Source organism: Rutidosis leptorrhynchoides, chromosome 9 (assembly GCF_046630445.1).
Source record: "Rutidosis leptorrhynchoides isolate AG116_Rl617_1_P2 chromosome 9, CSIRO_AGI_Rlap_v1, whole genome shotgun sequence".
Classification (NCBI taxonomy): Eukaryota; Viridiplantae; Streptophyta; class Magnoliopsida; order Asterales; family Asteraceae; genus Rutidosis; species Rutidosis leptorrhynchoides.
Window position 1 is genome coordinate 306,449,135 of NC_092341.1, and position 25,819 is coordinate 306,474,953.

The 25,819-nt window shown below is 34.1% G+C and overlaps 3 protein-coding genes across 3 annotated transcripts; 1 reads left to right on the forward strand and 2 right to left on the reverse strand.

Moving 5' to 3' along the window:
* The first annotated feature begins 346 nt into the window (after positions 1 to 346).
* On the forward strand, positions 347 to 2,668 carry LOC139867480 (uncharacterized). The gene is made up of 5 exons (XM_071855846.1): positions 347 to 774; positions 919 to 1,030; positions 1,345 to 1,421; positions 1,769 to 2,146; positions 2,579 to 2,668. The coding sequence occupies exons 1-5, from the start codon at positions 556 to 558 to the stop codon at positions 2,666 to 2,668; spliced, it is 876 nt and encodes a 291-aa protein (XP_071711947.1). The 5' UTR covers positions 347 to 555.
* Positions 2,669 to 6,129: 3,461 nt separating this feature from the next.
* Positions 6,130 to 7,869, reverse strand: LOC139867479 (tubulin beta-1 chain). Its single transcript, XM_071855844.1, has 3 exons — positions 7,473 to 7,869; positions 6,903 to 7,172; positions 6,130 to 6,803 (listed from the first exon to the last, which is right to left on the reverse strand). The coding sequence occupies exons 1-3, from the start codon at positions 7,867 to 7,869 to the stop codon at positions 6,130 to 6,132; spliced, it is 1,341 nt and encodes a 446-aa protein (XP_071711945.1).
* A 1,620-nt stretch (positions 7,870 to 9,489) lies between these two features.
* Positions 9,490 to 24,826, reverse strand: LOC139868946 (putative E3 ubiquitin-protein ligase LIN-1). The gene is made up of 17 exons (XM_071857280.1): positions 24,699 to 24,826; positions 23,122 to 24,048; positions 22,694 to 22,754; positions 22,108 to 22,425; positions 21,930 to 22,015; positions 20,415 to 21,638; positions 19,753 to 19,897; positions 19,316 to 19,573; positions 18,454 to 18,766; positions 18,126 to 18,250; positions 17,929 to 18,048; positions 17,501 to 17,632; positions 17,111 to 17,233; positions 16,911 to 17,021; positions 16,582 to 16,725; positions 16,232 to 16,468; positions 9,490 to 9,823 (listed from the first exon to the last, which is right to left on the reverse strand). The coding sequence occupies exons 1-17, from the start codon at positions 24,824 to 24,826 to the stop codon at positions 9,806 to 9,808; spliced, it is 4,470 nt and encodes a 1,489-aa protein (XP_071713381.1). The 3' UTR covers positions 9,490 to 9,805.
* Positions 24,827 to 25,819: the final 993 nt, after the last annotated feature.

A 25,819-nucleotide genomic window follows, 5' to 3' on the forward strand; every position in this document is an offset into this window, starting at 1 on the left:
CATTAAAATAAATGACTATAACATTTATTTTCACTTAATACCTAAAACATATCATTAAATCGTTTCGTTTAAACAAACCCGTGATTTCACGGACCATTTTACTAGTAATAAAAACCGTAAGTATATATAATATAATAAAAAAATAAAATCAGCGATTTTTATCAAGTATGCCCAATTTATTTAATTCGGGTAATTGGGTAACGCCCCTGAATTTTGAAAATAAAATTAGGGAAAGAGAAGAAACGGAGCGTAACGTTAAAAAGGCAATTGGGAACGGGTATAAAAGGCACCTCATTCGACCGTTGGAACATTTTCTCAATTTCTATCAAACCACCATCAATTGGATACCAAAAAAAGCCCTAATTCTTCTTCCTACTGCAAATTTTCATAGCCATCTTCAATTTTCCACCATACACAACAATTCAAAAACCCTAAATTTCACCAAGACGTAAACATTATCGCGTTAATTACCCCTAAAGATTAGCAAAACAGAGACATTCGCTTGGCATTTCAACAAACAGTTGGTGTTCATTGTGAAATTGGATCGATTACAAGATGGGAAAACGGAAAAGTTCGTTAGCTGATGATAATACTGCGAAGAATCGAGAATATTCATGGCAAATGATCTTTAAAACACTAGCTAATCTGGTACAAGATCAACAACGAAAAATTGAATCTTTTGTTAGCGAAAGAAAAACCCTAGAAAAGAGAATGCAGTCAATGCATGATAGATGGGCTCTTTATGTTAAGCAATTAGAAGATCACATTGACCAGGTGTGTCCCAAGTTTCTTTGATTGTATGTTTTCAACATAATTATATCTTTATTGTTGCTATTGTTAATGAAGTTTGGCTAAATGTATAAGTTATCTTGCATTTTTAAGGAAATTTTTGATGTAAAATTTGTTGTTATTTTATAGATGACAAGAGACTCCAAAATTAAAGATATGATTTATTACGTTAAGGCTGCGAAGGCGAATTTGATTATTTCGATGGAGCAAAAGAAAGCAGTTATGCACAAGCTTAAATTTGGTAAGCTGTTCTAATCTTATTTACTGTCTTGTCAAGTTGTATGATTGATGTATTTGATTTGTTAATAACTGCTTAGATAGTTAGCAATTCAGATAATGTGTTATTTCAATTCGGCGAAATATACTTTGGTTCTTGATTTGATATAATCAGCATTGTTTTGTGTTTATTTATTAACATAGTGCATGATAGTTTTTGATAATTGATTAATGCTGGGAGTTCTTCTCAGGGACACGATTTATTTGGGTTAAATATTTATTTCTTTTTATTTGTTTTTTTTTCTTAGTGGTCTAATTTAGTTAAACTAAACATTTCAGAAGGTGTAGATGATGAACGAGTTGATCTGAAACATCTCTTTGACGAGCTGTCTCGGTCTTATTCGGCTGACCCTAAAGTAAGTTTATTCTTTTAATTTCAATACATCTATGTGTGAATCATAGTTGAACTGGGTCGCACCTATAATGGGCCTAAACAGGTAAAAAGGGAATATTTTCTTATTTCAAAAATGAAACGGGTCATGGTTGGGTAGTGTTACCCAAACTTTTAGTCCTTCCTACTTATGCTGTTTAAACAATTAGATCAACTAAAGTAACATGATTATATCATATTTGATGAACTAATTTAATCATAGATAACAAAATGATTTCATGTCAACCCAACACGTTTTGTGGTCCATTAAACGACCTGCCCATTTTGTCACCCTACCTGTGACCTTACGAAATTTTGTCATCGTTTAACAAGGATATCCAAGATCCTGCTCTAAAAGCGGAGAGGGATTTTGCATGGAATCAATTCAAAAAAACTGACAACGAGTTGCAGGAGCTTCGTAAAAGGACAAAATCTGAAGTTGAAGCTGCAAACAGTAAAGTAAATAAGCTGATTCATGACTTGGAAGAATCACAGTTATCAAACCTAGACAAGAACAAAACAATTTCAAGCTTACAAGATAACATAACTGTGTTAGAATCTGACTCAAGAAGAAAAAGTGAAGAAATTTCCCGACTCACTAAAGAACTGGAGTTGTTAAAGAGCGGGTCAAATCGTTCTATAACGCCTGCATTACGTCGGTGCATGAATGCCAGTACAAGTCATTCGAGTGACACAGATAGTTCTGAGAAGGTAACATAATTATATGAATAACTGCTGTTGTTTTAACACGTGTAGTTATGATTGAGCGGATTTGGGAGATGTTTTAGTTATAACTGGTCAAATGGGTATGATAAGAGAAAAGTTTGCTTAATTAAAATGGGTCAAATGGTTTAGATGTTACCCAAGTTAATATAGTTTCACCTGAACGTGGCTGACCCGTTAATATAGTTTTTTTGTAGTCATTTAACTTCAGTTATGTATATAAATATAGAACCTTTTGGACAATGTGTTTTGTGGTCAATCCAACTGTAGCAAACCTGTTTTGATCCGCACAAAAAACAGCTGTTTGACCCGAACATGTTCTTACCCAAATTGCCCAACTCAACAGTTACTCACCTCTTATATAAATGATTTAAATTTAAACGATGTTTATGCTTTAACTGCAACTTTATAATTGTGCAGGGAGTAAGAAGTTCCAAGAGAAAAGCTAATGAAACCGAACCACCGCGACTATTTACGTCCAATTTCAAAGTTCCAAAGTTAAAGGGATGAGCTCATATATGTAAACCTGTTTTAAGTTTCAGAATTACTCTAACTTTGATGTTGACTTTTGAAGTGTTAGAAGCTAGAAAAGGGCAAAGCTTTTGGCAATTAGTAGCATTTTGCAGAGAGATTGTTTTCGGATACATTCTCTCGAGATTATTGTTGGTTAATACTTAATATCAATATATCAACCCTTAGAAATGTCAAACTGTTGGCTGATGTGTTTTGTGTATGTAATTATCTGATTGTTTCAGAAGTAGTAATTGAATTTGTATTTGGGTGTTTTCTTATTAGTGTAATGTAACACTTGTAATGCATTCCTTGTTATGAGGAGAAATTTGTACGTAGATGGAGTATGAGGTTTTTTGCTGAAATTGTTTGAATAAAGAATGTTTGATTTGTGTACAAATGGTTAAATGAACACTTCCATTTTTTACCTAAGACGTTATCTATATGTATGAACACTTCTATTTATCTATAAGATAAATAGATAATATATCAAACTTCAATTTGTATACAGTGTCTCAGTTAAAATAGTTCAATTTGACTATATGTATGTACACAATAATAAAATTTGCTACTAATTACACTGTCACATTGAATTAATATCTATACTCACTAAAACTTTTTGTGATTGGTTTTTGTGACGACCCGGGAATTTCTGACTAAATTTAAACTTAATCTTTATATGAATTCGACACGATAAGCATAATCTGTAATATTGAATCTTAAAATGTTTGAACTAGTTTATGAAATTATCTGACCTTTGACTATTCCCGATGATTCACGAACAATTATTCGTAAATAAATATATATATATAAAGATACATATAGGAATATATAAGGTTATGATTTAATAAGGTATACTTTTAATTAATTATAATTTAATAATTAGGATAATTAAGTTACTGTTAATATATGTATATATATATATATATATATATATATATATATATATATATATATATATATATATATATATATATATATATATATATATATATATATATATATATATATATATATATATATATATATATATATATATATACATACATTATAAATCTATATATATGATTTCTATGTATAATTAAAATATTGTATTATATATAAAATGTATAAATAATAAATAAATATTTAATAAAAGTTATTGAATATGATTATTAAATATTACATAATTAATAATAAGTTTGAATATAATTATATTAATATTATTACTTTTACTTCCATTATTATTATTAATATTTCTTTAATATTAATATTTGTATCATTGATAATTCAATTTCTAAGATAATATATATATATATATATATATATATATATATATATATATATATATATATATATATATATATATTAAAATACGTAATTTGTTATATATGAATATTTATATAAAGATTGTTAATATAAATATTTCATACTTATAGGTAATGTTATTTTTAAGTATATTTTTATTTACTATTATTAATATTATATAATATCATGTATATAAAAATATACTTAAAAATAACATTACCTATAAGTATTAAATATTTATATTAACAATCTTTATATAAATATTCATATATAACAAATTACAAAATATACTTAAAAATAACATTACCTATAAGTATGAAATATTTATATTAACAATCTTTATATAAATATTCATATATAACAAATTACGTATTTTAATATATATATATATATATATATATATATATATATATATATATATATATATATATATATATATATTATCTTAGAAATTGAATTATTAATGATACAAATATTAATATTAACGAAATATTAATAATAATAATGGAAGTAAAAGTAATAATATTAATATAATTATATTCAAACTTATTATTAATTATGTAATATTTAATAACCATATTCAATAACTTTTATTAAATATTTATTTATTATTTATACATTTTATATATAATACAATATTTTAATTATACATAGAAATCATATATATAGATTTATAATATATATATATATATATATATATACATATATTAACAGTAACTTAATTATCCTAATTATTAAATTATAATTAATTAAAAGTATACCTTATTAAATCATAACCTTATATATTCCTATATGTATCTTTATATATATATATATATATTTACGAATAATTGTTCGTGAATCCGAGGCCAACCCTGCATTGTTCAGTTGTTTAATGTCGTCATATGTATTTTTACTACAAAATACATTAGGTGAGTTTCATTTGCTCCCTTTTACTCATTACATTTTTGGGCTGAGAATACATGCACTGTTTTAATAACTGTTTTACAATATTTATATGAGTGAGTTTCATTACTCCCTTTTTAAATGCTTTTGCAATATATATTTTTGGGACTGAGAATTCATGCGCTCCTTTTATAAATGTTTTACGATATAGACACAAGTAATCGAAACTACATTATATGGTTGAATGATCGAAATCGAATATGTCCCTTTTTATTAAGTCTGGTAATCTAAGAATTAGGGAACAGACACCCTAGTTGACGCGAATCCTAAAGATAGATCTATCGGGCCCAACAAGCCCCATCCAAAGTACCGGATGCTTTAGTACTTCGAAATTTATGTCATGTCCGAAGGAGGATCCCGGAATTATGGGGATATTCTTATATGCATATTGTGAATGTCGGTTACCAGGTGTTCAATCCATATGAATGATTTTTGTCTCTATGCATGGGACGTATGATTATGAGAAACGGATATATGAAATCTTGTGGTCTATTAAAATTATGAAATGATTATTTATGTTAAACTAATGAACTCACCAACCTTTTGGTTGACACTTTAAAGCATGTTTATTCTCAGGTACGAAAGAAATCTTCCGCTGTGCTTTTGCTCATCTTAGATATATTAATTGGAGTCATTCATGACATATTTCAAAAGACGTTGCATTCGAGTCATTGAATTCATCAAGAATATTATCAAGTTATTTATAGTTTAGATATATTATGAAATGGTATGCATGTCTGTCAACTTACGATGAAATGAAAGTTGTCTTTTAAAAATGAATGCAATGTTTGTAAAATGTATCATATAGAGGTCAAGTACCTCGCGATGTAACCAACTATTGTGAATCGTTTGTAATCGATGTGGACTTTGTCCGGATGGATTAGGACGTGTCCTTTCAGTTGTAACATAGAAATAGACACTTGTTTAAGCAACCCCAAGTATTAATATGTATAGTTGTAGTGAAATTTTATTTTGTTATCAATTACGAATTTATTAAGACAAAAGAAAATGAAAAAGAATAAATACGAATAACTAGGAGTAACTAATACGAGTACTACAAAATGCTTATTTAACGGTTGCATTAAGTAACAATCCAAAGTACATTAAATCCAAAACAAACATAAAATCATGTGTAGACATCAAACACAAAACAAATCAAAACATAACTCTTCTTGAATAGTAAATATTAAACCATACCACAATAGTTGTTCGAGGTAGAGTTTTATCAATCACTCTTCTTCTTCACCACCCTCTTCTTCATAATCTTGATCATCTTCCACCGTTGCATCTTGATACTGCTGATACTCGGCCACCAAATCGTTCATGTTACTTTCCGCCTCGGTGAACTCCATTTCATCCATTCCTTCACCCGTGTACCAATGCAAAAACGCCTTTCGCCTAAACATGGCCGTAAATTGTTCACTCACTCGTTTAAACATCTCTTGAATGGAGGTCGAGTTTCCAATGAACGTTGAAGACATTTTAAGCCCGGTCGGTGGGATATCACAAACGCTTGATTTAACATTATTCGGAATCCACTCAACGAAATATGATGAGTTCTTGTTTTGAACATTGATCATTTGTTCATCAACTTCTTTGGTGCTCATTTTGCCCCTGAACATGGCCGATGCTGTCAGGTATCGGCCATGTCTGGGGTCAGCAGCACACATCATGTTCTTAGCGTCCCACATTTGTTGAGTCAACTCTGGGACGCTAAGAGAGATGTATTGTTGGGACCCACGAGAAGTCAAGGGTGCGAATCCCACCATGAAGAAATGGAGACGTGGGAATGGGATTAGGTTAACGGCTAGCTTACGTAGGTCCGAGTTCAGTTGACCTGGAAACCTCAAACAACATGTTACACCACTCATGGTTACCGAGATCAAATGGTTCAGATCACCAACTGTAACATAAAAAATAATCAATCAGAAATCAAACTGTTACCCCTCTAAGCGAAAAAAGGACTAAAATATTAAGATTTAACTAAATTATGCAATCTTACAACTTGGTGTGGTGAGTTTCAAAGTCCTGAAACAAATGTCATAAAGGGCTTCGTTATCAAGTACCATACATTCGTCAGCATTTTCAACCAATTGGTGCACCGAAAGTGTTGCGTTATAGGGTTCAACGACAGTATCAGATACCTTCGGAGAAGGAAAAACAGAGAATGTGAGCATCATCCTATCGGGATACTCCTCTCGTATCTTCGAAATCAGAAGTGTCCCCATGCCTGACCCTGTACCGCCTCCAAGCGAGTGACATACCTGAAAACCTATCACCATACCCCAAAAAAAATAATAAAAAAATAATAAAAAAAGCACTTACTTTAACACTAGATCAAAATAACTATATAGTGATAACAAAATGTATCAAACTAATTAATAACCACAATTTCTTTCTTGTTTCACCGCAATAAATACATGGCCAACCATTGTAACAGACTATTACTAATTTATTTTTCTAACATGGATCATGAGCATATCATACATAAAAATGTAACATCCACATACATAAACATATATAGACAAATACATACATATAATTCAAAAGGATGGTGTAACAAAATATATACCTTGCAAAGCATCACAATTCTCAGCCTCTTTCCGAACAACATCAAGAACCGAATCAATCAACTCAGCACCTTCGGTATAATGTCCCTTGGCCCAATTATTCCCAGCACCAGACTGCCCGAAAACAAAATTATCGGGCCTAAAAATATTCCCATAAGGGCCAGATCTAATACTATCCATAGTGCCTGGTTCAAGATCCATAAGCACGGCACGTGGGACATATCGACCACCCGAAGCTTCATTGTAGTAAACGTTTATACGTTCGAGTTGAAGATCACCTGCAGAACCAGTGTATTGGCCCGTTGGATCGATACCGTGTTCATCACAAATGACCTCCCAAAACTTCGCACCGATTTGATTGCCACATTGGCCTCCTTGAATGTTTAAAATTTCTCTCATTTTTTGTTAATTTTTTTTGGGGAGTGGAATGAAAATGGAGAGGGAGATATAGAGATTATTTGAAGGGAAAATAAAGGGTCATATTAGCCGGAGGAAGTTATGGGCTAATGGTGGAGGTTATTCATGCAGTTTTCTATTTTTAACTGCCTTGTTTCTATATTTGGTCCTGCCTATTTGTTAGTGTAGTAAGTATTTTTGAATGTGTAAATGTAATTAGAAAACTGAAATCCATATTTTTTTTTTTACTAGGAATGGCAAACTTTGGAACATGAATAAGTCATTTTTCATTGGTATTCTAGGTGCAATCTTGCGTGGGCGATAAAAAAGCAGCGACCTGCGGGTATTCACGGGCAAGAGTACGGGTGAAAAATTGTTCCCGCTGACGATTCACGAACGGGTCGTGAATATGCACCATCCATCGTGGATAAAACCCGATCCACTAATTCACAATGCTTATTTAACTTACCCGTTGGTACAACATATACCTTATTACTTGTATTGAGATGATAAGTTAACATAAAATAAAGGAAAATGTTGATAACAACTCTTAGACCAATTCTAACCGAGCGTTAAAATATTTCGTGAGATGAGCTGGAATACATGTGACGGAAAGTGAAAAAAATTAAAGCAGTGTGAGACGTCGACGGAAGAAGGCGTTTATCGGGTAGGTGACAGTAGGCAAACAATCAGATTTTAGGACCCAATTTAATAAATATATACTTTTATTATTAATTTATTTTTCCCACTAAATTTTTAATTATATTTTTCCACATCACTCACCACAAATTAAACACTCAAAGTTGACACTTCCCTTTATTTAACTTTATTTCATAACCTTGCTACCTTGTCACATCACTCAAAAAGTGTAACATTTGACTAGACATCACCACTAGGGTTAGAAATGGTCTTAGGTTGTCATTAAGAATTAAATTAATGCAAAAAGTAGTTGTCATTCTAGGAGGTGGTTGACTTTTTTAATTTAAGTACATGTATGTCTTGCATATTCTAATTTTTTAATGACAACTCTAATAGTTGCCATTAGCATTTATATATAATAAAACAGACGAAAAACATTAATTTTCATGTTATTTTACATACATTTCTTAGTTTTTGTTATCGTGTTACAGGCTATTAAAAGTATACTCCCCCTGTTCCATATTAATAGTCATTATTTGACTTTGCAGATCTTTTCTTTTCAACTTTGACTTTGAACATTTATTGTATGTATTAAATATTATTCGATAAAATTTATATCCATGTTTTTACTGGTATAATGTTCATAGAGTATTATATAATAAAGAAATAATTTAAAGTTAAAGTTGAAAAAAATATTTAAGTCAAAAGTAAGACTGTTATTATGAGATGGAGGGAGTATATATCTGAAACTCACGGTCACATACATGGGCGAATGATATTACCCGGCGGGTACACGGGTCCCGACAAGTAAAAATACTGATTGACTGACGGGTTGTGCCAAATGATCGGCGCTCGTCGTTCGCGAGTTCCGTTCCTATTTTTTACTTTAGAGAAAAGTGGTAACCAAAATACATGTGAAGGGATTATAAAACTAGGGAAGATAGAGTAAATTTACAGTCACGTTAGCTATATATGACATCATCATTTCAAACGACTACAATACATAGATTATCGATTTCAAAGTTATCATCAGCCCAAAAGTTAAAAATGATCAAGCTTTGTGTTAAATTTTATACAAGTCTTCCATCTATCCAAAATGGTCTTTGAGAACGTATTAACCAGATATTACAACACTTGTAAACAGCAGATAACATAAAGGGACAAAAAACCTTCACCAATAATGAATGTTGTTCTTGAACTATAGTAATTATAACTAGCACGCCTAGATCATGTACTTGGATTCAGTTATTTAACCAAGTCCTTGTAGAATCATCTGTAGCTTCTTTCTGGTTACATATCTTCAATCTAAATCCCAAATCTGATATCAACATACAAAAATGTCATTTTGAGTATCACATGCTATAACGAATATTATCCATTATCCATATCTGTTTGTTTAACCCAAAAAAATATGTGTTTGTTTAACCAAGGTTTCCATAGGGGCGTTTGGGATTGATTATGTTGGAAGCTTCGACGAGCCCAACACACCCACTATAGAGGACCTAGACTATACTAGACTCACTACACCAACACTTTGACGTTGGTTAGCCTTTAATTGTATAAATCCTTAGTGCACAATGTACTTAGGCGACAGTGTCGACCATATATCTTTAGGCGGTATAACCGACCATGTATTACTTAGGCGGCAGAGCCGACCATATAATAAGAACAACGAAAGTGCACTAAGAACTTAAACACAAACTAAGGCTTGATCGGGAAACTTAACAAAAAAAATAACACTTATATTAAATTACAATTACAATATTACTTACAAGCTTTCTCTTCTCTACTTTCGCTAACTCACACTCTTCTTCTCTTCTTCACAACTCACTTCTTATTTCACTCTCACAACTTACTCACACCTTACACAAATGAACTACTCATCACCCATATTTATACTACCCCATGGAACATTCTAAAAACTAGATATTTCCATGGATAAATATCTAGATATTTCTATACAAATATCTATATTTTTCTTTTATAGATTTTTTTTTCTAGATTTTTCTTTTATTTTCTAATATCTAGATATTTTCTTATACATATTAATATCTAGATATTTTACATATATAGATCTACAAATTCCATATTATTTTATAATACCAAATTTGCATTGCATTTTAACACTCTCCCTCAATGCAAATTTTCTTCCGTTGATGACTTGCAGATCATTCCAAGTGCTTCTCTGAATTTTTCAAACTTTGGTTTACTTAGGCTCTTGGTGAATATATCTGCAACTTGTTCATCTGTCTTTGTTGGCACCATCTTGATCTCCCCTTCAAGGACCTTCTCGCGAACATAGTGATAGTGCATTTCTATATGTTTTGTTCTCGCATGAAAGACTGGATTTTCTGCTAGACGTATAGCTGATAAGTTATCGCAGAAAAGTTTTACTTGATAATCTGTTGATTGATGAAGATCTTCCATTAGCTGCTTCAACCAAGTAATTTCTTGTGTTGCTGATGCTGCCGATCGATATTCTGCTTCAGTGCTTGATAAGGATACAGTTGGTTGTCTCTTGCTGCACCATGATATTACTCCCGATCCAAGACTAAACATGTATCCAGTTGTTGATTGTCGTGTATCATAGTCTCCAGCGTAATCAGCATCACAATATCCAGTCACGTGACATTCTTTTGTTTTCTTGTACAAATGCCAAAGTTAATAGTGCCTTTAACATACCTTAAGATGCGTCGTACAACATCAAGGTGAGGCTTCTTCGGATTGCTCATGTATCAACTAACCACTCCAATTGCATAAGATATGTCTGGCCGGCTTAGTGTGAGATAAATAAGACTTACGACCATCTTTCGATACATGGTAACATCTTGAAGACTTTTTCCTTCATCTGCTCGTAGTTTTGTATTCGGATCCATCGGAGTTGAGATAGGTTTGCAATTAAGCATTCCGTACTTTTGTAAAAGATCTCGCGCATATTTCTGTTGTCCCAGAAATAATCCTTCTCTTTTTTGCTCTATTTCGAGTCCAAGAAAATGTTTGAGTTCTCCAAGCTCCTTCATATGAAATCTGATAGACAGATTCTCTCTTGTTCTTTGGATCTCCTCATAGTGATCTCCCGTGATGATTAAGTCATCCACATATACTAGCACTATGGCTAGTTTTCCTTGATCTTGTTTCACAAATAAACTAGAATCTGAAGGAGCAACTGTGAAACCACTTTGTACTAAGAACTCGCCAATCTTCCCGTACCAAGCTCTTGGAGCCTGCTTCAAGCCGTATAGTGCTTTCTTTAATTTGCAGACATGCTCGGGATGGATTTTGTTCTCAAAGCCTCTTGGTTGATCCATATAAATGTCTTTGTCAAGTTCTCCATGTAAGAAAGCGTTCTTGACATCCATCTGTCACAGCTTCCAAGATTTGCTAGCGGCTAAAGCTAGTAGAGCTCGAATTGTTGTGATCTTCGCCACTGGACTAAACGTTTCTTCATAATCCAGCCCATATTGTTGAGAAAAACCTCTAGCAACAAGTCGAGCTTTATACCTTTCAATGGAGCCATCTGATCGAGTCTTCACCTTGTAAACCCATTTACAAGATATTGGTTTTACATCTTTTGGCTTTGGAACTAAACTCCATGTCTGGTTTTCTTTTAGTGCATTAATTTCTTCTTCCATCGCTTTCAGCCATTCTTGACTTTGTGCTGCTTCTTCATAAGTGGAAGGCTCAATAGGTATTGATTCATCCACATGAGCAGCATTGGCATACCTCGGATTAGGTTGCCTCAGCCTTGTTGATCTCCGTAATTCTTGCACATGCTCCTCGGCATCCATTTGGCTTGGACGAACCTCTTCGGATGTAGATTGATGTACTCCAGTTTTTCATGGACTCGTTTCCTTAGAGTACGATCCATCTCCTTCTTTAATTGGATTGGATCACAACATCTCCATCCTTTTCTTGATTCATCATAACCGACAAAAATGCACCGAATTGCCTTCTTATCAAATTTGCATCGTAGATGATCTGGTACGAAGACGTAGCATACACATCCAAAAACCTTGAGATGGTTGACGGTTGGCTTGATCTTCAATAATCTTTCATATGGTGAAATATATCCTAACTTTGTTTGTGGGAGTCTGTTAATCACGTATGAAGCCGTCCTCATACATTCGGCCCAAAATCTTCCTGGTACATTCTTACCATGAAGCATACTTCAACAGGTTTCAGCAAGATGACGATTCTTACGTTCTGCCACTCCATTCTGTTGTGGAGTATTAGGGCAAGTTAATTGCCTTCTGATCTTGTGCTTCTCAAGATAGATATTGAACTCGGTTGATAAATATTCTCCTCCATTATCTGTGCGTAAGCATCGAATCTTAGTATTGAGCTCACTTTCTACCTTGTTCTTGAACTCTTTAAACTTCAGAAAAGTCTCCGACTTCTCCTTCATGAAGTAAACCCACACATATCTTGAGAAGTCATCAATGAATGTCACCATATATTTCATACCTCCAAGTGATGTTTGTTTCACTGGGCCGAAGACATCTGAGTGTATGAGCTCTAGTGGTGTCTTGGACTGATGCGCTGACTCCTTGAATGGCAATTGGTGAGCTTTGCCAAATTGACATCCAGCACATATTGTATCTGTTCGGATATCAATTTGAGGAAGCCCATTTACTATGCGTTTCACCATCATCTCCTTTAACTTATTGTATCCCACATGCCCAAGACGTTCATGCCACAGATCAGCCGTCTCATTCTTTCGAGTCTTATCCACATAAGCTGTTTCAGCAGATAATACATAGACCGATTCTATTCTTCTTCCATGCATAACTGGATTGCCAACCACCTTTACTCTCTTGAATACGAACACATCTTCTGGTCCAAAGAGCACATAATTCCCTTCTGCTGTCAATTGTGGTACTGATAGTAAATTCTTCTTTAGGCCAGGGACAAGATACACCTTCTCGAGTTGGAGCTTATGAGATCCACCTTCACTTGGAATTATTGTCTTTCCAATGTGAGAAATAGATAACCTTGAATTGTCGGCTGTCAACACGACTCTCTTTCCTTTATAATCCTCCATTTCTTGCAGCTTCGTCACATCGTTGGTCATATGATTTGAGCACCCAGAATCGATGATCCAATCATCTTTGTAGTTTATTTTTGACTTTAAAGTTGTTGTAAGAGCTTCATCATCTATGTCAGCTTCAGCAGAGAGTCCAGCTTCTGCATCCCATGTTTCTTTATTAATGGTTGCTTCGAATGTGACATCTTTCTTCTCATCTCTTGCGGCGGCTACATTTCCTTCGAAAGTTCGCCTTCTGGGGAATCTACATTCTCGAGCAAAATGACCCTTCTTGCCACAATTGAAGCATTCACTATTCTTTCTCTTATCATTTTCCCCGTATTGTTGGCGATGATCTCTTCTTCCTTGTTGAGCTCCCCCTGAAGCGTTGCCTTTTGATTTTGGGTTACCCTTCCACCCATATGTCTTACTTTCTTTCATCGCCTCTTGTCTTCGAGATGTTGCTTTCTTCTTATTGGTGAAGAGTGCATCTTCTCCGTCTTTTATGGTTACTTCATTCATCTCCTTGGCTAATGCCTCTTGATTAGCCAATAAATTCTCCAGCTCTATTAATGATGGTTGAGTAGGCCATCCTCTCACAGCGGCTATAGATCCATTATACTCGGATCTTAAGCCATGGATGATAATTCTCTTCATCCTTGCATCACTCACTTTCTCTTCAGGAGCAAGTTGAGATATCTCACGACAAATAGATTTCACCTTGGTGAAATATTGAGAAATAGATAGACTTCCTTGTTTGATACCCGCAAGCTCATTTTCCAAGAGCTGGAGGCGTGCTTCATTCTTCTTTGAAAATAATTTTTCAAAAGTTTCCCAAGCTGCCTTTGGTGTTTTCTCGTCACGGATGTGCTCCAATAGATCCTCCTCGATTGTAGTCTTCAATATAAATAAAGCCTTCCCGGCCTTGATGTTCCATTTTCTCAAGGCTTCGGCATTTTCTTTCGGTGGAGGCGTTGTGTCACTGCCAGCAACTATTTCCCATAAATCCTGTCCTTGTAGGTAGGATTCTATGCAAGTCCGCCAATAACCATAGTTGTGGTTATTGAGACTCTTGATTCCACTGCTCGTACTTGCAAGATCTGCCATCATGACGTCCAACGTCCAATAAGCTTGGTCCCAGACCAATGAGCTTTCACAGTTCCTAACTGTGCTCCGACAGAATCTCCCTTAGAGCCTTGGTGAAAACAAGTCGATGTAAACGTCCAACGTTTACCGATGAGTACCTCCACTAGCAATGGTCCCGAACGACCCGCTCTGATACCAATTGTTGGAAGCTTCGACGAGCCCAACACACCCACTATAAAGGACCTAGACTATACTAGACTCACTACACCAACACTTTGACGTTGGTTAGCCTTTAATTGTATAAATCCTTAGTGCACAATGTACTTAGGCGACAGTATCGACCATATATCTTTAGGCGGTATAACCGACCATGTATTACTTAGGCGGCAGAGCCGACCATATAACAAGAACAACAAAAGTGCACTAAGAACTTAAACACAAACTAAGGCTTGATCGGAAAACTTAACAAAAAAAAAAACACTTATATTAAATTACAATTACAATATTACTTACAAGCTTTCTCTTCTCTACTTTCGCTAACTCACACTCTTCTTCTCTTCTTCACAACTCACTTCTTATTTCACTCTCACAACTTACTCACACCTTACACAAATGAACTACTCATCACCCATATTAATACTACCCCATGGAACATTCTAAAAACTAGATATTTCCATGTATAAATATCTAGATATTTCTATAGATAAATATCTAGATATTTCTATACAAATATCTATATTTTTCTTTTCTAGATTTTTTTTTCTAGATTTTTCTTTTATTTTCTAATATCTAGATATTTTTTTATACATATTAATATCTAGATATTTTACATATATACATCTACAAATTCCATATTATTTTATAATACCAAATTTGCATTGCATTTTAACAGATTATAGATAGGGTATGTCTGGAAAAACTAGCTGGTAGCTTTTAGCTGATAGCTAGTAGCTGTTAGTTGATTATATGTATTTATGTGTTTGGCAGGGTAGCTGAAATTGTTAAAATAAAGAGTAAAATGGCAAAAATCTATGAGCTTTTTCTCAAACGCTAGTTCGATTAGCTTATAATTTTTTCTCTCCCTCAAAAAGCTTTAAACTCCCGTAACCAAACGAAACTTTTTACTTGATAGTAGTTTTTTCATAAAAGGTAGAAGCTAAGAGTTCCAAAAAGTTTTTTGCCAAACATGCCCATAAACAACGTAATTGTATTGTATTATTGATAATAAGTGTGGTTACAAGGCATTGTATATATAGAGTTTATATTTACACTCTAAATCCTCTGATATAATTATGTATACAAGATGTACTTAATTGTCTAATATTAATAATTGTTTATTTTGTGTCCAATAAAAGATTAAATCTACAAATAACCATATTAGGCAATGCATTTTTTATTCAAAATAATAACAAATGGATATTTTAATGAGTAAATGGGTCAAAAACTTGCTCTTATATGATTACCCAACTAGACTACTAGAGTCTTGTTGAAATTTTTACAGGTAAAAAGGTAAAAGGTAGAAGGCTTTCCTTGTTCCCTGAAACCTCTTGCAAGGAACTCAGGTCCCAACCACTGGGCTATCTTGTGATGGTTGTTGAAATATTTAGTGTTTCTAACCTGAATTCTGCCATCAGAAGAACCAGCAAAGAGCATTTCTCCATCATCAGCTGATGCCATTGATGTGAGTTTGGCACTCTTAATGGATGCAACTCTAGTTAATCTTTCCTTTAACCACACCTCAATAATCCCATTTTTGGTGGCTCCAAATATGAAGTCATTATTCACAGTCAATAAGTGAACGTCGAATGCTGACTGTAGAGATCCAATTACAGCTCTGCTTGATAAAGAAAATACCTAACATATCCACACAAAAAAAAATTTAAAAAATTAGTGATTAAAATATTACTTAGCCAAAGTTTGGTAACTAAGAACTTGAAAATGTGACAAAGACTTGTGCTTTTTATCACCTTTCCTGCTGTTCCATCAATCGATGTACCACCCACAAAGAGAAGATTGTCTTGAATATGTAAGGAATGTATTGATTGTTTACCCAACAATTTTCTTGTTCCTGAGTAAAATGTTGTTGACGTGTTCTTTCGCAAATCCACTTCCTGAAATGTTATATGATGAGTAGATAACTGTCACTTTATTCAATCTAATGGCTCAGAATATTTGCTTAAACCATCAATAAGACTAATCTTATAGAGGTGCAAGATAGACGGGTCGGTTAATGGGTTGCGGACCTTTGCGGTTGACATGGGTCATCTAAATTTAGGTCAAAATGGATAACACTCACCTGTATGCTAAAACCACTGCATCCACAATACAGTTTACTGCCATTCAAAGCAAGGCTCTTGATCGTTTGTTTGATGGGGACATTCTTCGTTATTCCTGACCAGCTATATATCTATATAAAATACTTAATATATACTTCAGTTTGCTATTTAATGTTTTGTTGCTTTGAATTATTAAGTTTTCTTAATCTAAATATCTAACCTTAACACCGGCACTTTGAGAGAAAAAATATGCAAAATTGGCGTCAGCTGTCAACCCTTGGACTGACTCTTTAACATCATGAACCTGAATACAATGAATTCCTTCTGGCTTGATTACCCATATCTGTTAACGAACAGATGGACAGTATTAGCGTAACTTGTATATGAAGTCTGGAACTATTCAATCAGTGACAAAATGGGCGGGTACAGATCGAAACAGGAGGCTTCAAGCATTAGGCTTTTGATGGTTTCTAACCATGTTGACCTACATCCGTTTAATGGGTGCGTTGTGGATGAACTATAATAAAATCGACAGGTCTATAGAAAGTTGGGTCGAAATCACATGTAATTATGGTAGAGAAAAGTAATATACAATGAACTAATGACATACCCGAATTGTTTTGTCCATGGAACCACTATAAAGTTTATCACTTGAAGGTGGGACATACAGGCATGTAACAGCCTTTGCATGTTCACGAACCTCCTGAATCATCCGTAACGTTTTTTTACTAGTATCCCACACCTAAATAAAGATAAATGAATTATTCACAAGCATACAATTGATTCAAGTAACAGTCTTTTTACCCGTTTATACAACGCTCAGATTATGGGTTGAAAATTTCTGATGGGGTAAAAAGTGTTTAACTTTTAAAATAAGAATTTATGGACAGTAAGTGTTACTAGTCAACTGAACCCATACCAAAAACTACCCCGTTTGAGGCAAAGACATTTTAATCTGTTACCAACCCGCCTATATTGCCACCTTTAGGCATGATAATACGAAAACTTGTAAATGAAAACGTGCTTTTAGGTCCAGACCTTAATGGTTCCATCTGAATGGCTGCTTATCATTCGACCTTTAAAATTCAACATCGATAGAACCTCCCCATTCATTGATGTATCCAACTCGAACCCTTCTGAAGAATACCACATATCTGCCTGAATTTCAGAAGAACAAAAAATATATGTTAACGTGTTACTTATTTGAATACACATATTAAAAGCTTAAAACTTACTGCATTGACAGATGGCAAATTCATCAAAGTCTTCATTATGTCATTAACAATCACCGAGCTCCGTTTAAGCTTCTTTAACGTTTTGTACATGCATTTAGCATAACCACCAAGTTCATCAAGCGCACCTGAACAGAAATATACGAGTTAGATACACGATTTGCAGAAACTTTCTTTTACACAATTGTACAAGTTCTGTCACGTTTTTTCACGCTTGAACAAGTTTACATCTTATTAAACGCCATAAGATTTACATGCTTATATATGTTGAACTATAGTCCAAGTTTAAAAGTATGCCAAAACAAAAATTAACATATATTTACACATATACCTGGATCACTAATGAAGCTTCTGAGAGCAACAGTTGCCAAAATCTTTTGTTCAAGATTCTTAGACGATTGTAGTACGTATATGAACTGGTCAAGCAAAGTTTTACGTGCAACTTCTCGAACGCCCGTGTCGGGAAAATTGTAAAGCATGTATACGAGCCACGTGGCGGTTGCAAGGCACTTTTTTGTCATATCTATGGAGTTGCTCTTAAGACATTCTTCTAAAGCAATAAATATACGGCCTTTTTCGTGATTGCAAAGTACATAAGCTATCCTTTTCTCCCAACAACTTGAAGCTTTTTCCTCTTCCTTATCCTAAAAACAAGCATAATCTTTTAAAATTTTAGGTGGAGGAAGTAAACGTACACTCAGAAAAATTAGTGTCACAAATGATTTCAAGATTTATGGTTTCTCAATTGTTCAACCCTTCGACCTGTTTGGACATTATTTATTCAACATAATCGGTATTAGCCCATTTATAAGTACTCGGTAGGGACTGTAGGATGTTGACCAAGTTTGACTTTGACCGATTTTGATTGATTTTCCGAGAGTACCCAAGTTTTGGCCGATTTTGACCGACTTTCACCAAGTTTGACTGATTTTGAAAGAGTACTCCCGAGTTGCAAAAACCGAGTACTCGGTCGGGACCGTTTAGGGAGTACTCGGTCGGGACATTAAGATGTTGACCAAGTTTGAATTTGACCGATTTTGACTGATTTTCCGAGTATATGTTTTGGCCGATTTTGACCGAAATTGACCAAGTTTGACCGATTATGACTGATTTTGACCAAGTACTTCCGAGTTGCAGAAACCGAAATTGTGAAAAATGTATATGGTATCTGTAAAAGGTACGAGAGTATGAACCATTTTATCAGTTAGTTCCTTTTCATTTGTTTCAAGGTTTTCTTTGTTCACAAAATCTTCATAAGGTTGATCAAAGCCTGCAAGCTTAAGTAACCAGGCTTCAGTAAGAGATTTCCCTGAAACACTAAGATGCCCTGAAAGAGACGACAAGGCATCAAGAGCTGTAATTTGTAAATTTGGGAAGTCTTTTTTCTGTAGTGAATCAATAAGTGTTTCGATTGCTTCCTCTCGATATATACTCATTTTCCGAGGCTCAACCTGCAAATCAGAAACCGATATGATCATGGTGGCAATTTCAACCCATACCAGAATTAACTGATTTAACCCAAACCTACGTTGACCATATGCCCAATACGTATAACATCCCACGATCCATAAGTTGTGGGATTTTTTTTAAAGAATGAATATTTTTTAAAAAGAGAAAAATTGTAGCTAACCAAGAGATCGAGTTGAAGAAGAAGGGATGCAATGACAGGTTGCTGCTCCATTGGAGCATTTTGAAGATACACAAGAAGGGTGTGCATTGTGCTAAATGCTCCTTCATCCTTTATTATTTGCAGCATTTGATTGCATAATGTTCGCCTGTAGTAGCTTCGATTAGTGATATATGTACATAAACCATTTCATGCAAAAATGTAATATGAACTCTCAAGTATAGTATCAGTTTATCAACCATCAGTACTAAAAAACCCGTTAATATGAGCATATATGATTAACCAAAGAAAAAGGAAATTCGTGTAAGTCGAATGGACAAAAGGTAAAAAATCTATCCTTTACTACTGAAAATACTATTCATACAAATATTGTCAATGGGTCTAATTACGTTGTTCAAATCTCAAATGGGTCAAATGAGTCAAACAAAATATTTAGCTAAAAGGTGAATGGTTGGAAAAGGTTTAGATTATGAAAACAAACATTGTTTATAAGAAAAGGTGAAAAAGGAAGAGATTTTGTCTGGAGATGAACCCAACCAGACCTGTTTCAACCATACGATAAAAGGACCCATTTTAACCCAAACTCATGTTGACCTGCTACCTGACCGCCCGTCTTGACACCTCTAGTTATGAGAAAAACACAAAGGATGGTATATACTATATACCTGTTCAACTGAACCAACTCCCATAGAAATTCAATGCACATGCCTCTCACATGTTCGTTTCCCGCATGAAATAGTTCAAGAACAGGGCACGAATCGATCTTACTTGCTATTACGTTCCTGCAACCTCTGTCTGCACGAATGCAGCATAATAATATATACATAACCGACTGTCGTGTATCAACTCTATCTAAGCACATAACTAATGAAGAAATCGCATTGACCGACGACATAATAGTCAACGCATTCGAACACCTGCTATTCTCATCTCCTTCGATCAAAACCTGGCCCACTAACTCTATAGCTGCATCCTTAGGATTCATCACCAACACAAAATCCTTCGAATCTTCAAATTTACTACAAATATTTTGTATCAAATAAGGTATTAAGTTAAACTCTGTCAGTTGTGAAAACGTCGGTTTCAATAAGTATATAAGAACCGCAGCCTCAAAAAGCCCGTTTTTCAGTAACGCAACCAAACATTCAAGATCCACAATTGTTAAAACCTCTCGTAAACTGTCATCTGCAATAAGTAATTCAGATAGAATATAAACCGTTGTTCTAAGAACTTCCCTACTTAAAGAAGCTGTTAATACATCGATTAATCCGTTTACGATTGTAGAAGATGATAAACACGCGTGGACCGTTGGATCACCGTTACACTCTTTCCACGTTTTCGAAATCGTAAAAACCGCGGTTTCACATTCTTTTAAATCTTCTGAATTACATAAACATGTAATAGAAGGTTGTAAACCGCTAATTATTGTTTCGACGGCAGCTTGAGATATGACACTTGTGGGTGACGTGGCGACCGTAACTTGCATAAATCTTTGCGGTTTGTAACTATTTGAATTTTGATCATTTCTTGATTGAAATTGTCTTGTAGACGGGCTTCCGTATGAACTTGTTGGGGTTTCGGGGTACGATAAGTCTTGAGAAGTATCTAAATGTTGTTCTTTCCATGAAGCGATGAGTCTTTTCAATACGTAATTTGTTTTCGGGAGTGAATTTGCGGAAAGTGGTTGTCTTGTGATGGGACATGTTGTGTTTCCTCGTTTTATCCATTCTTCGATGGCTTTTCGTTCGTATGTTTGACCCGTTTCTAGAGTAACTGGATCGTTAAAAACATGGCTGGTAATTGGGCAGACGAAATCTTTCGGTGGTCTTGATTGTGTAGATTGTGGAGAACCGAAGTTCGGGCTTCGGATGTTGTATTCTCCTTGGAAGCTGACATCATCAAATAAACTTAAATTTAGGATGACACAAATGACTTATACTCTCCGTTCGAATTCAATAGTCCAAATTTCTTTTTTAAGTTGTCCTAAATTAATAGTCCAATTCCATAAATAGATAAGAATAATGAGATAAACTTCTTTTATACCCTACTTATGCATGTAAAACAAAAATATAGGTAAAACTTTAGGGGTAAAACTGTAAAGTAAAGAAAAAGTACTGTTGTTTTTTGTCTGTGGACTATTAAATTGAGACGGAGGGAGTAGTTTTATACAAAGGAGCTACCTTTTTTCTGATGTATGTTTCTGTATACTTGCATTATTAGAACTACGTCCATGACCGATTTTCTTCGTCACACTTATCCGATGCTCCTAATCATCAAAAGTCAAAATAAGTATTTCAAAAAATAAAAATTTATACAGGTTTAGAAAACTTTTGGGGAGCCATAACTTTAAATACGTACTCTAGCTTCATTATCAGAGTCCGCTGAGCTAGTACTAAGATCGTGGTGCAAAAGTGGTGAATTAGGCAAAGATGTAGTAACTTTATAATCCATTGCTCGGGTGGTCCGTTGACTCAATGCAGGTGACTTTAGCACCTTCTCATTTCCATATTGTAATGGAGATGAAACGTTCGGGGAGGATTTAGCCGAGATTATAGGAGAAAACATCTGAGAAGAACTCGGTTGATTCTTCTCGGTTAGTGTATGTCCGTTACTCTCGGTCTTATAATCTTCGTCGCGTTCATAGTCAGATTCATCGTTTTCCTTTGGGATTCCTCCCTAAAACATAAATGATAATATAACTTATGTACACTATACAAGATAATCACTTTCGAGTATAGAGTGCAAAAAAAGATAATAAAAATAAGAAGAATTCTGACAGACTTTGGGGCTGTCGTTAACGTGCATAAAAGTATTGTACAATTCAGTAACCGCCATTATAAAGTCAATATGTAACCGGCATGTACAACCCTATTATGCACGTTAACGACAGTCCGGCTGTCGTTAGCAAAATTATAATAATAAAAAAAAATGTTTATGCTCTTACTTTAATATCCCACGTAACAGAGTCGTCTAGGTCCTCAGATGCCATGCGCTCTGCTCTTAAGCTGTTCCATTTCATATTACTAAGTTGCATTAGTTTAACAGTTTTACTTCTTTATGTGACACTTATCTCTTATCAAATTTACGTGAATGAAGTGAGTAATCATTTTCGTCAAATAATAAAAACAAATTCTTTTTTTTCGAATGGGCAAATTGCATAAGAGGGTAAAATTTGGTCTGATTATGTTTTCCAAAACCTACTATGTTTACAGTCAACAAAAAAAAAGCTCAGACTTATAAAAAAAAAAAAATTCAAATCGGATAATCTTATGAGCTAACTATCATGCAGTCAACATGGTCAAGGTTACTAACACGTCAGCTGCCATGTCATCATTTTAACCACTTTAGTAAACACTACAATGAGAAACTAACCTGGATGCATCTCTTGTACTATTTTTAGCCTTTTGAACCGGCGAAAACCCTGCACTTTTAGGCAAAATGGGACCGAATTTCACGTAATCCGGAATCTTCCGGCTCACTTCGTTTAACGGGGTCATTGGAGGCTCGGCAATCGGCATCATACGAACCACCTTATTACTAGTTTCCGCATCATGATTCACACAATCTTTAAAATAATTCGCGTAATTCCTAGTATTTTCGTCCAACGATTGCCCATACTGTTTTTCCAAATTCTGCAATTTCTCTGCTTGATCTGGCCGCATTGAAAACACCAAAGATTCATTAAAATATTGATCGAAATCGGCAGTAAACGACAAATCGGATGAATCTGGAATCATGTTCATCATAATCCTGTGCCGTTCCTCTGAATACCAACCGACAATCGAACTCATATGAGGAAGAAAAAGCGTTTTCCAAATCTCGGGAGCAAAATCAATCCTTGAAAAGAACGGGTCAATTGAAAACATTTCAAGAACATGAAGGACCGCATTTGTAACATTGTTTCTTAACTTCCATAAGTAAGCAAGATTCAAATGAGCCCAAGCAGACAAATACGAGTTAGGTACTCCAGCTGTTTTATCACTCGAATTCAACATCGCGCACACGTGTAACATTTTTTCGGCGTGATCGAGTCGTGCCATTTTAGTTTCGGTATTTGACGTATTAATGGCTTCCTCAAGAGCATCCATACCCCAATCAAGATTTGCTAAAACAGCTTGATCAGAGTACCTAACTTCTGTGTCGTTTTTACTACTTTTATCTTCTGCTGCTAATCTCTCACCACATTGTTCCTTCTGTAGGGCCCGCTGTCTATGATCAAGCAAACGGTCTTGGATGAAACCACCGACGGTGGTGATCAATGACTCAACTATATCATCTTGGTCCATTGAAAACCTATATCTTCAGCCATGATTATATATGTATATGATTAAGTTCATAATCAAATGAGAAATTGTATAAACCTTGACCAGGTTGACTGATACCACATAACCATATGAAAATCGAGTTAACCATTACATGATGATTCGGACCTTTTAGATCAAAAGTACAAAAATTTAATTTCAATTTTTACCAAATAACAGTCAATTTGATCTCAAACAACTTTTCAGTTTGTATAACATACATCATACTAACTTAATTAAGACGTAATTAAGTAGTTTTTTTTTCTTTTTTCCAAACAATTACACAGAAAGCAGTATGTTATACTAATATTAGGTCACTCTACTCTACAATAATCAATCAAATATCAAGAGTCTATGAATCAAAAGTTCAAAACACACACACTGAAAACGAAGAAATAGTACTTACAGTAACGAAATTAAGGTTTCTGCAATCCGTCAGTTACGAAGTCTTAACTCAATAAACAATCGTGATTAGTAGATGAGTACTCTATCAATCAAACAATAAAAATTAATTAAAAATGGTGATATATTACAAAATAAATAATAGAAATTTATTTGATAATGATAATATTAATGAATGAAATGAGGAATATGATTGAGCTGGCCAAATTAATCAATCAGAGAGTAACGTCTTTTAGAGAGAGAGACAGGCCGGCTTCTAAACGTGCCGGCCGGCAGTTGTTAATAGCGGTGGAACAACAATATTTCTTAAAGGTCAACGATAACTTTATTTTTATTTTGTTTTTGCCATATTTGAATTTGAATGATAACGACATTTTTTTACTATTATATTATTGCTTGCCTATCTCTATTCTCTATATATAAATGAAGATGATGATGATGTTTTTGAGTAATTTATGTTGTTGTGAAACACCAACTCGTTATATTGATTGATAAGTTTTTATGTTTTTGTTTTTGATGTTTGATGCTTTTCTTTATGTAATTTTCACAACTATTTTATAAATAAATAGACAAATAGTTAAGTTTAGAAGCAAATTAAGGATAAAATTATGATTATACTTTAATAATAATAGTTGTAATAGTATAATCACTGGAGTTTGTAAAGAGTGCAAGTATACATATATAATGAGAAGTTTCATATACTCCATCCGTCCCAAATCTAATCCCAAATCTATTATTCCCAGACAGAAAACACACACTTTAAGAAAAAGTATATCTGACGCATGTACTTTTTTGTCCACTTTCTAGTTTTACCTCTTACTTTTTATTTATCTTTTTGTCTTACATGTATAAAGTAGGAGCACAAAAGAAATTTATGACATTATTATTTTCCATTTATAGAAGTGGACAATTAATTTGGGACATCCAAAAAGGAATAATGGACAATAGATATGGGACGGAGGGAGTACATTAAGTAAATTAAGCAAAATAAATTACGCAGTTGATCCCTGTGGTTTACCTAAGTTACACGGTGATCCATGTACTTCTTTTGACATGGTTGTTCAGTGTGGTTTGCAAGTATTACGTTGGTGGTCTATGTCAGTAACGGTCGTTTAAATAATCCGCTAAATCATAATATCTACGACGCATGTGAGGGGTATGTACGTCTGTTCAATTAACCCTAAAGGTAATTTCGGTATTTTATTAACTTCTTTGTAATTTAACTAAGCATTTTCATTATCTTTCACCAAATAAAAAACCTAAATATAAGTATACATCGAAATCATTTTCTCAAATTTCTCAACCTTGGTTTACTTCAAAACAAATACACAAATCAAAACAAAATACATGATTTTCTTTTGATTTGA

Excerpts from the sequence above, each read along its gene's own strand:
- LOC139867479 (XM_071855844.1), bottom strand. The coding sequence starts at position 7,869 with ATGAGAGAAATTTTAAACATTCAAGGAGGCCAATGTGGCAATCAAATC. Across the intron at positions 7,173-7,472 it reads GAATTGTGATGCTTTGCAAG|GTTTTCAGGTATGTCACTCG; the intron begins GTATATATTTTG and ends GTATGGTGATAG. Across the intron at positions 6,804-6,902 it reads GAAACTCACCACACCAAGTT|TTGGTGATCTGAACCATTTG; the intron begins GTAAGATTGCAT and ends TTTATGTTACAG.
- LOC139867480 (XM_071855846.1), top strand. The coding sequence starts at position 556 with ATGGGAAAACGGAAAAGTTCGTTAGCTGATGATAATACTGCGAAGAAT. Across the intron at positions 1,031-1,344 it reads TATGCACAAGCTTAAATTTG|AAGGTGTAGATGATGAACGA; the intron begins GTAAGCTGTTCT and ends TAAACATTTCAG. Across the intron at positions 1,422-1,768 it reads CTTATTCGGCTGACCCTAAA|GATATCCAAGATCCTGCTCT; the intron begins GTAAGTTTATTC and ends TCGTTTAACAAG.
- LOC139868946 (XM_071857280.1), bottom strand. The coding sequence starts at position 24,826 with ATGTCGTTATCATTCAAATTCAAATATGGCAAAAACAAAATAAAAATA. Across the intron at positions 22,426-22,693 it reads CTGTTACGTGGGATATTAAA|GGAGGAATCCCAAAGGAAAA; the intron begins GTAAGAGCATAA and ends TTTATGTTTTAG. Across the intron at positions 22,016-22,107 it reads ACTCTGATAATGAAGCTAGA|GAGCATCGGATAAGTGTGAC; the intron begins GTACGTATTTAA and ends TTTGATGATTAG.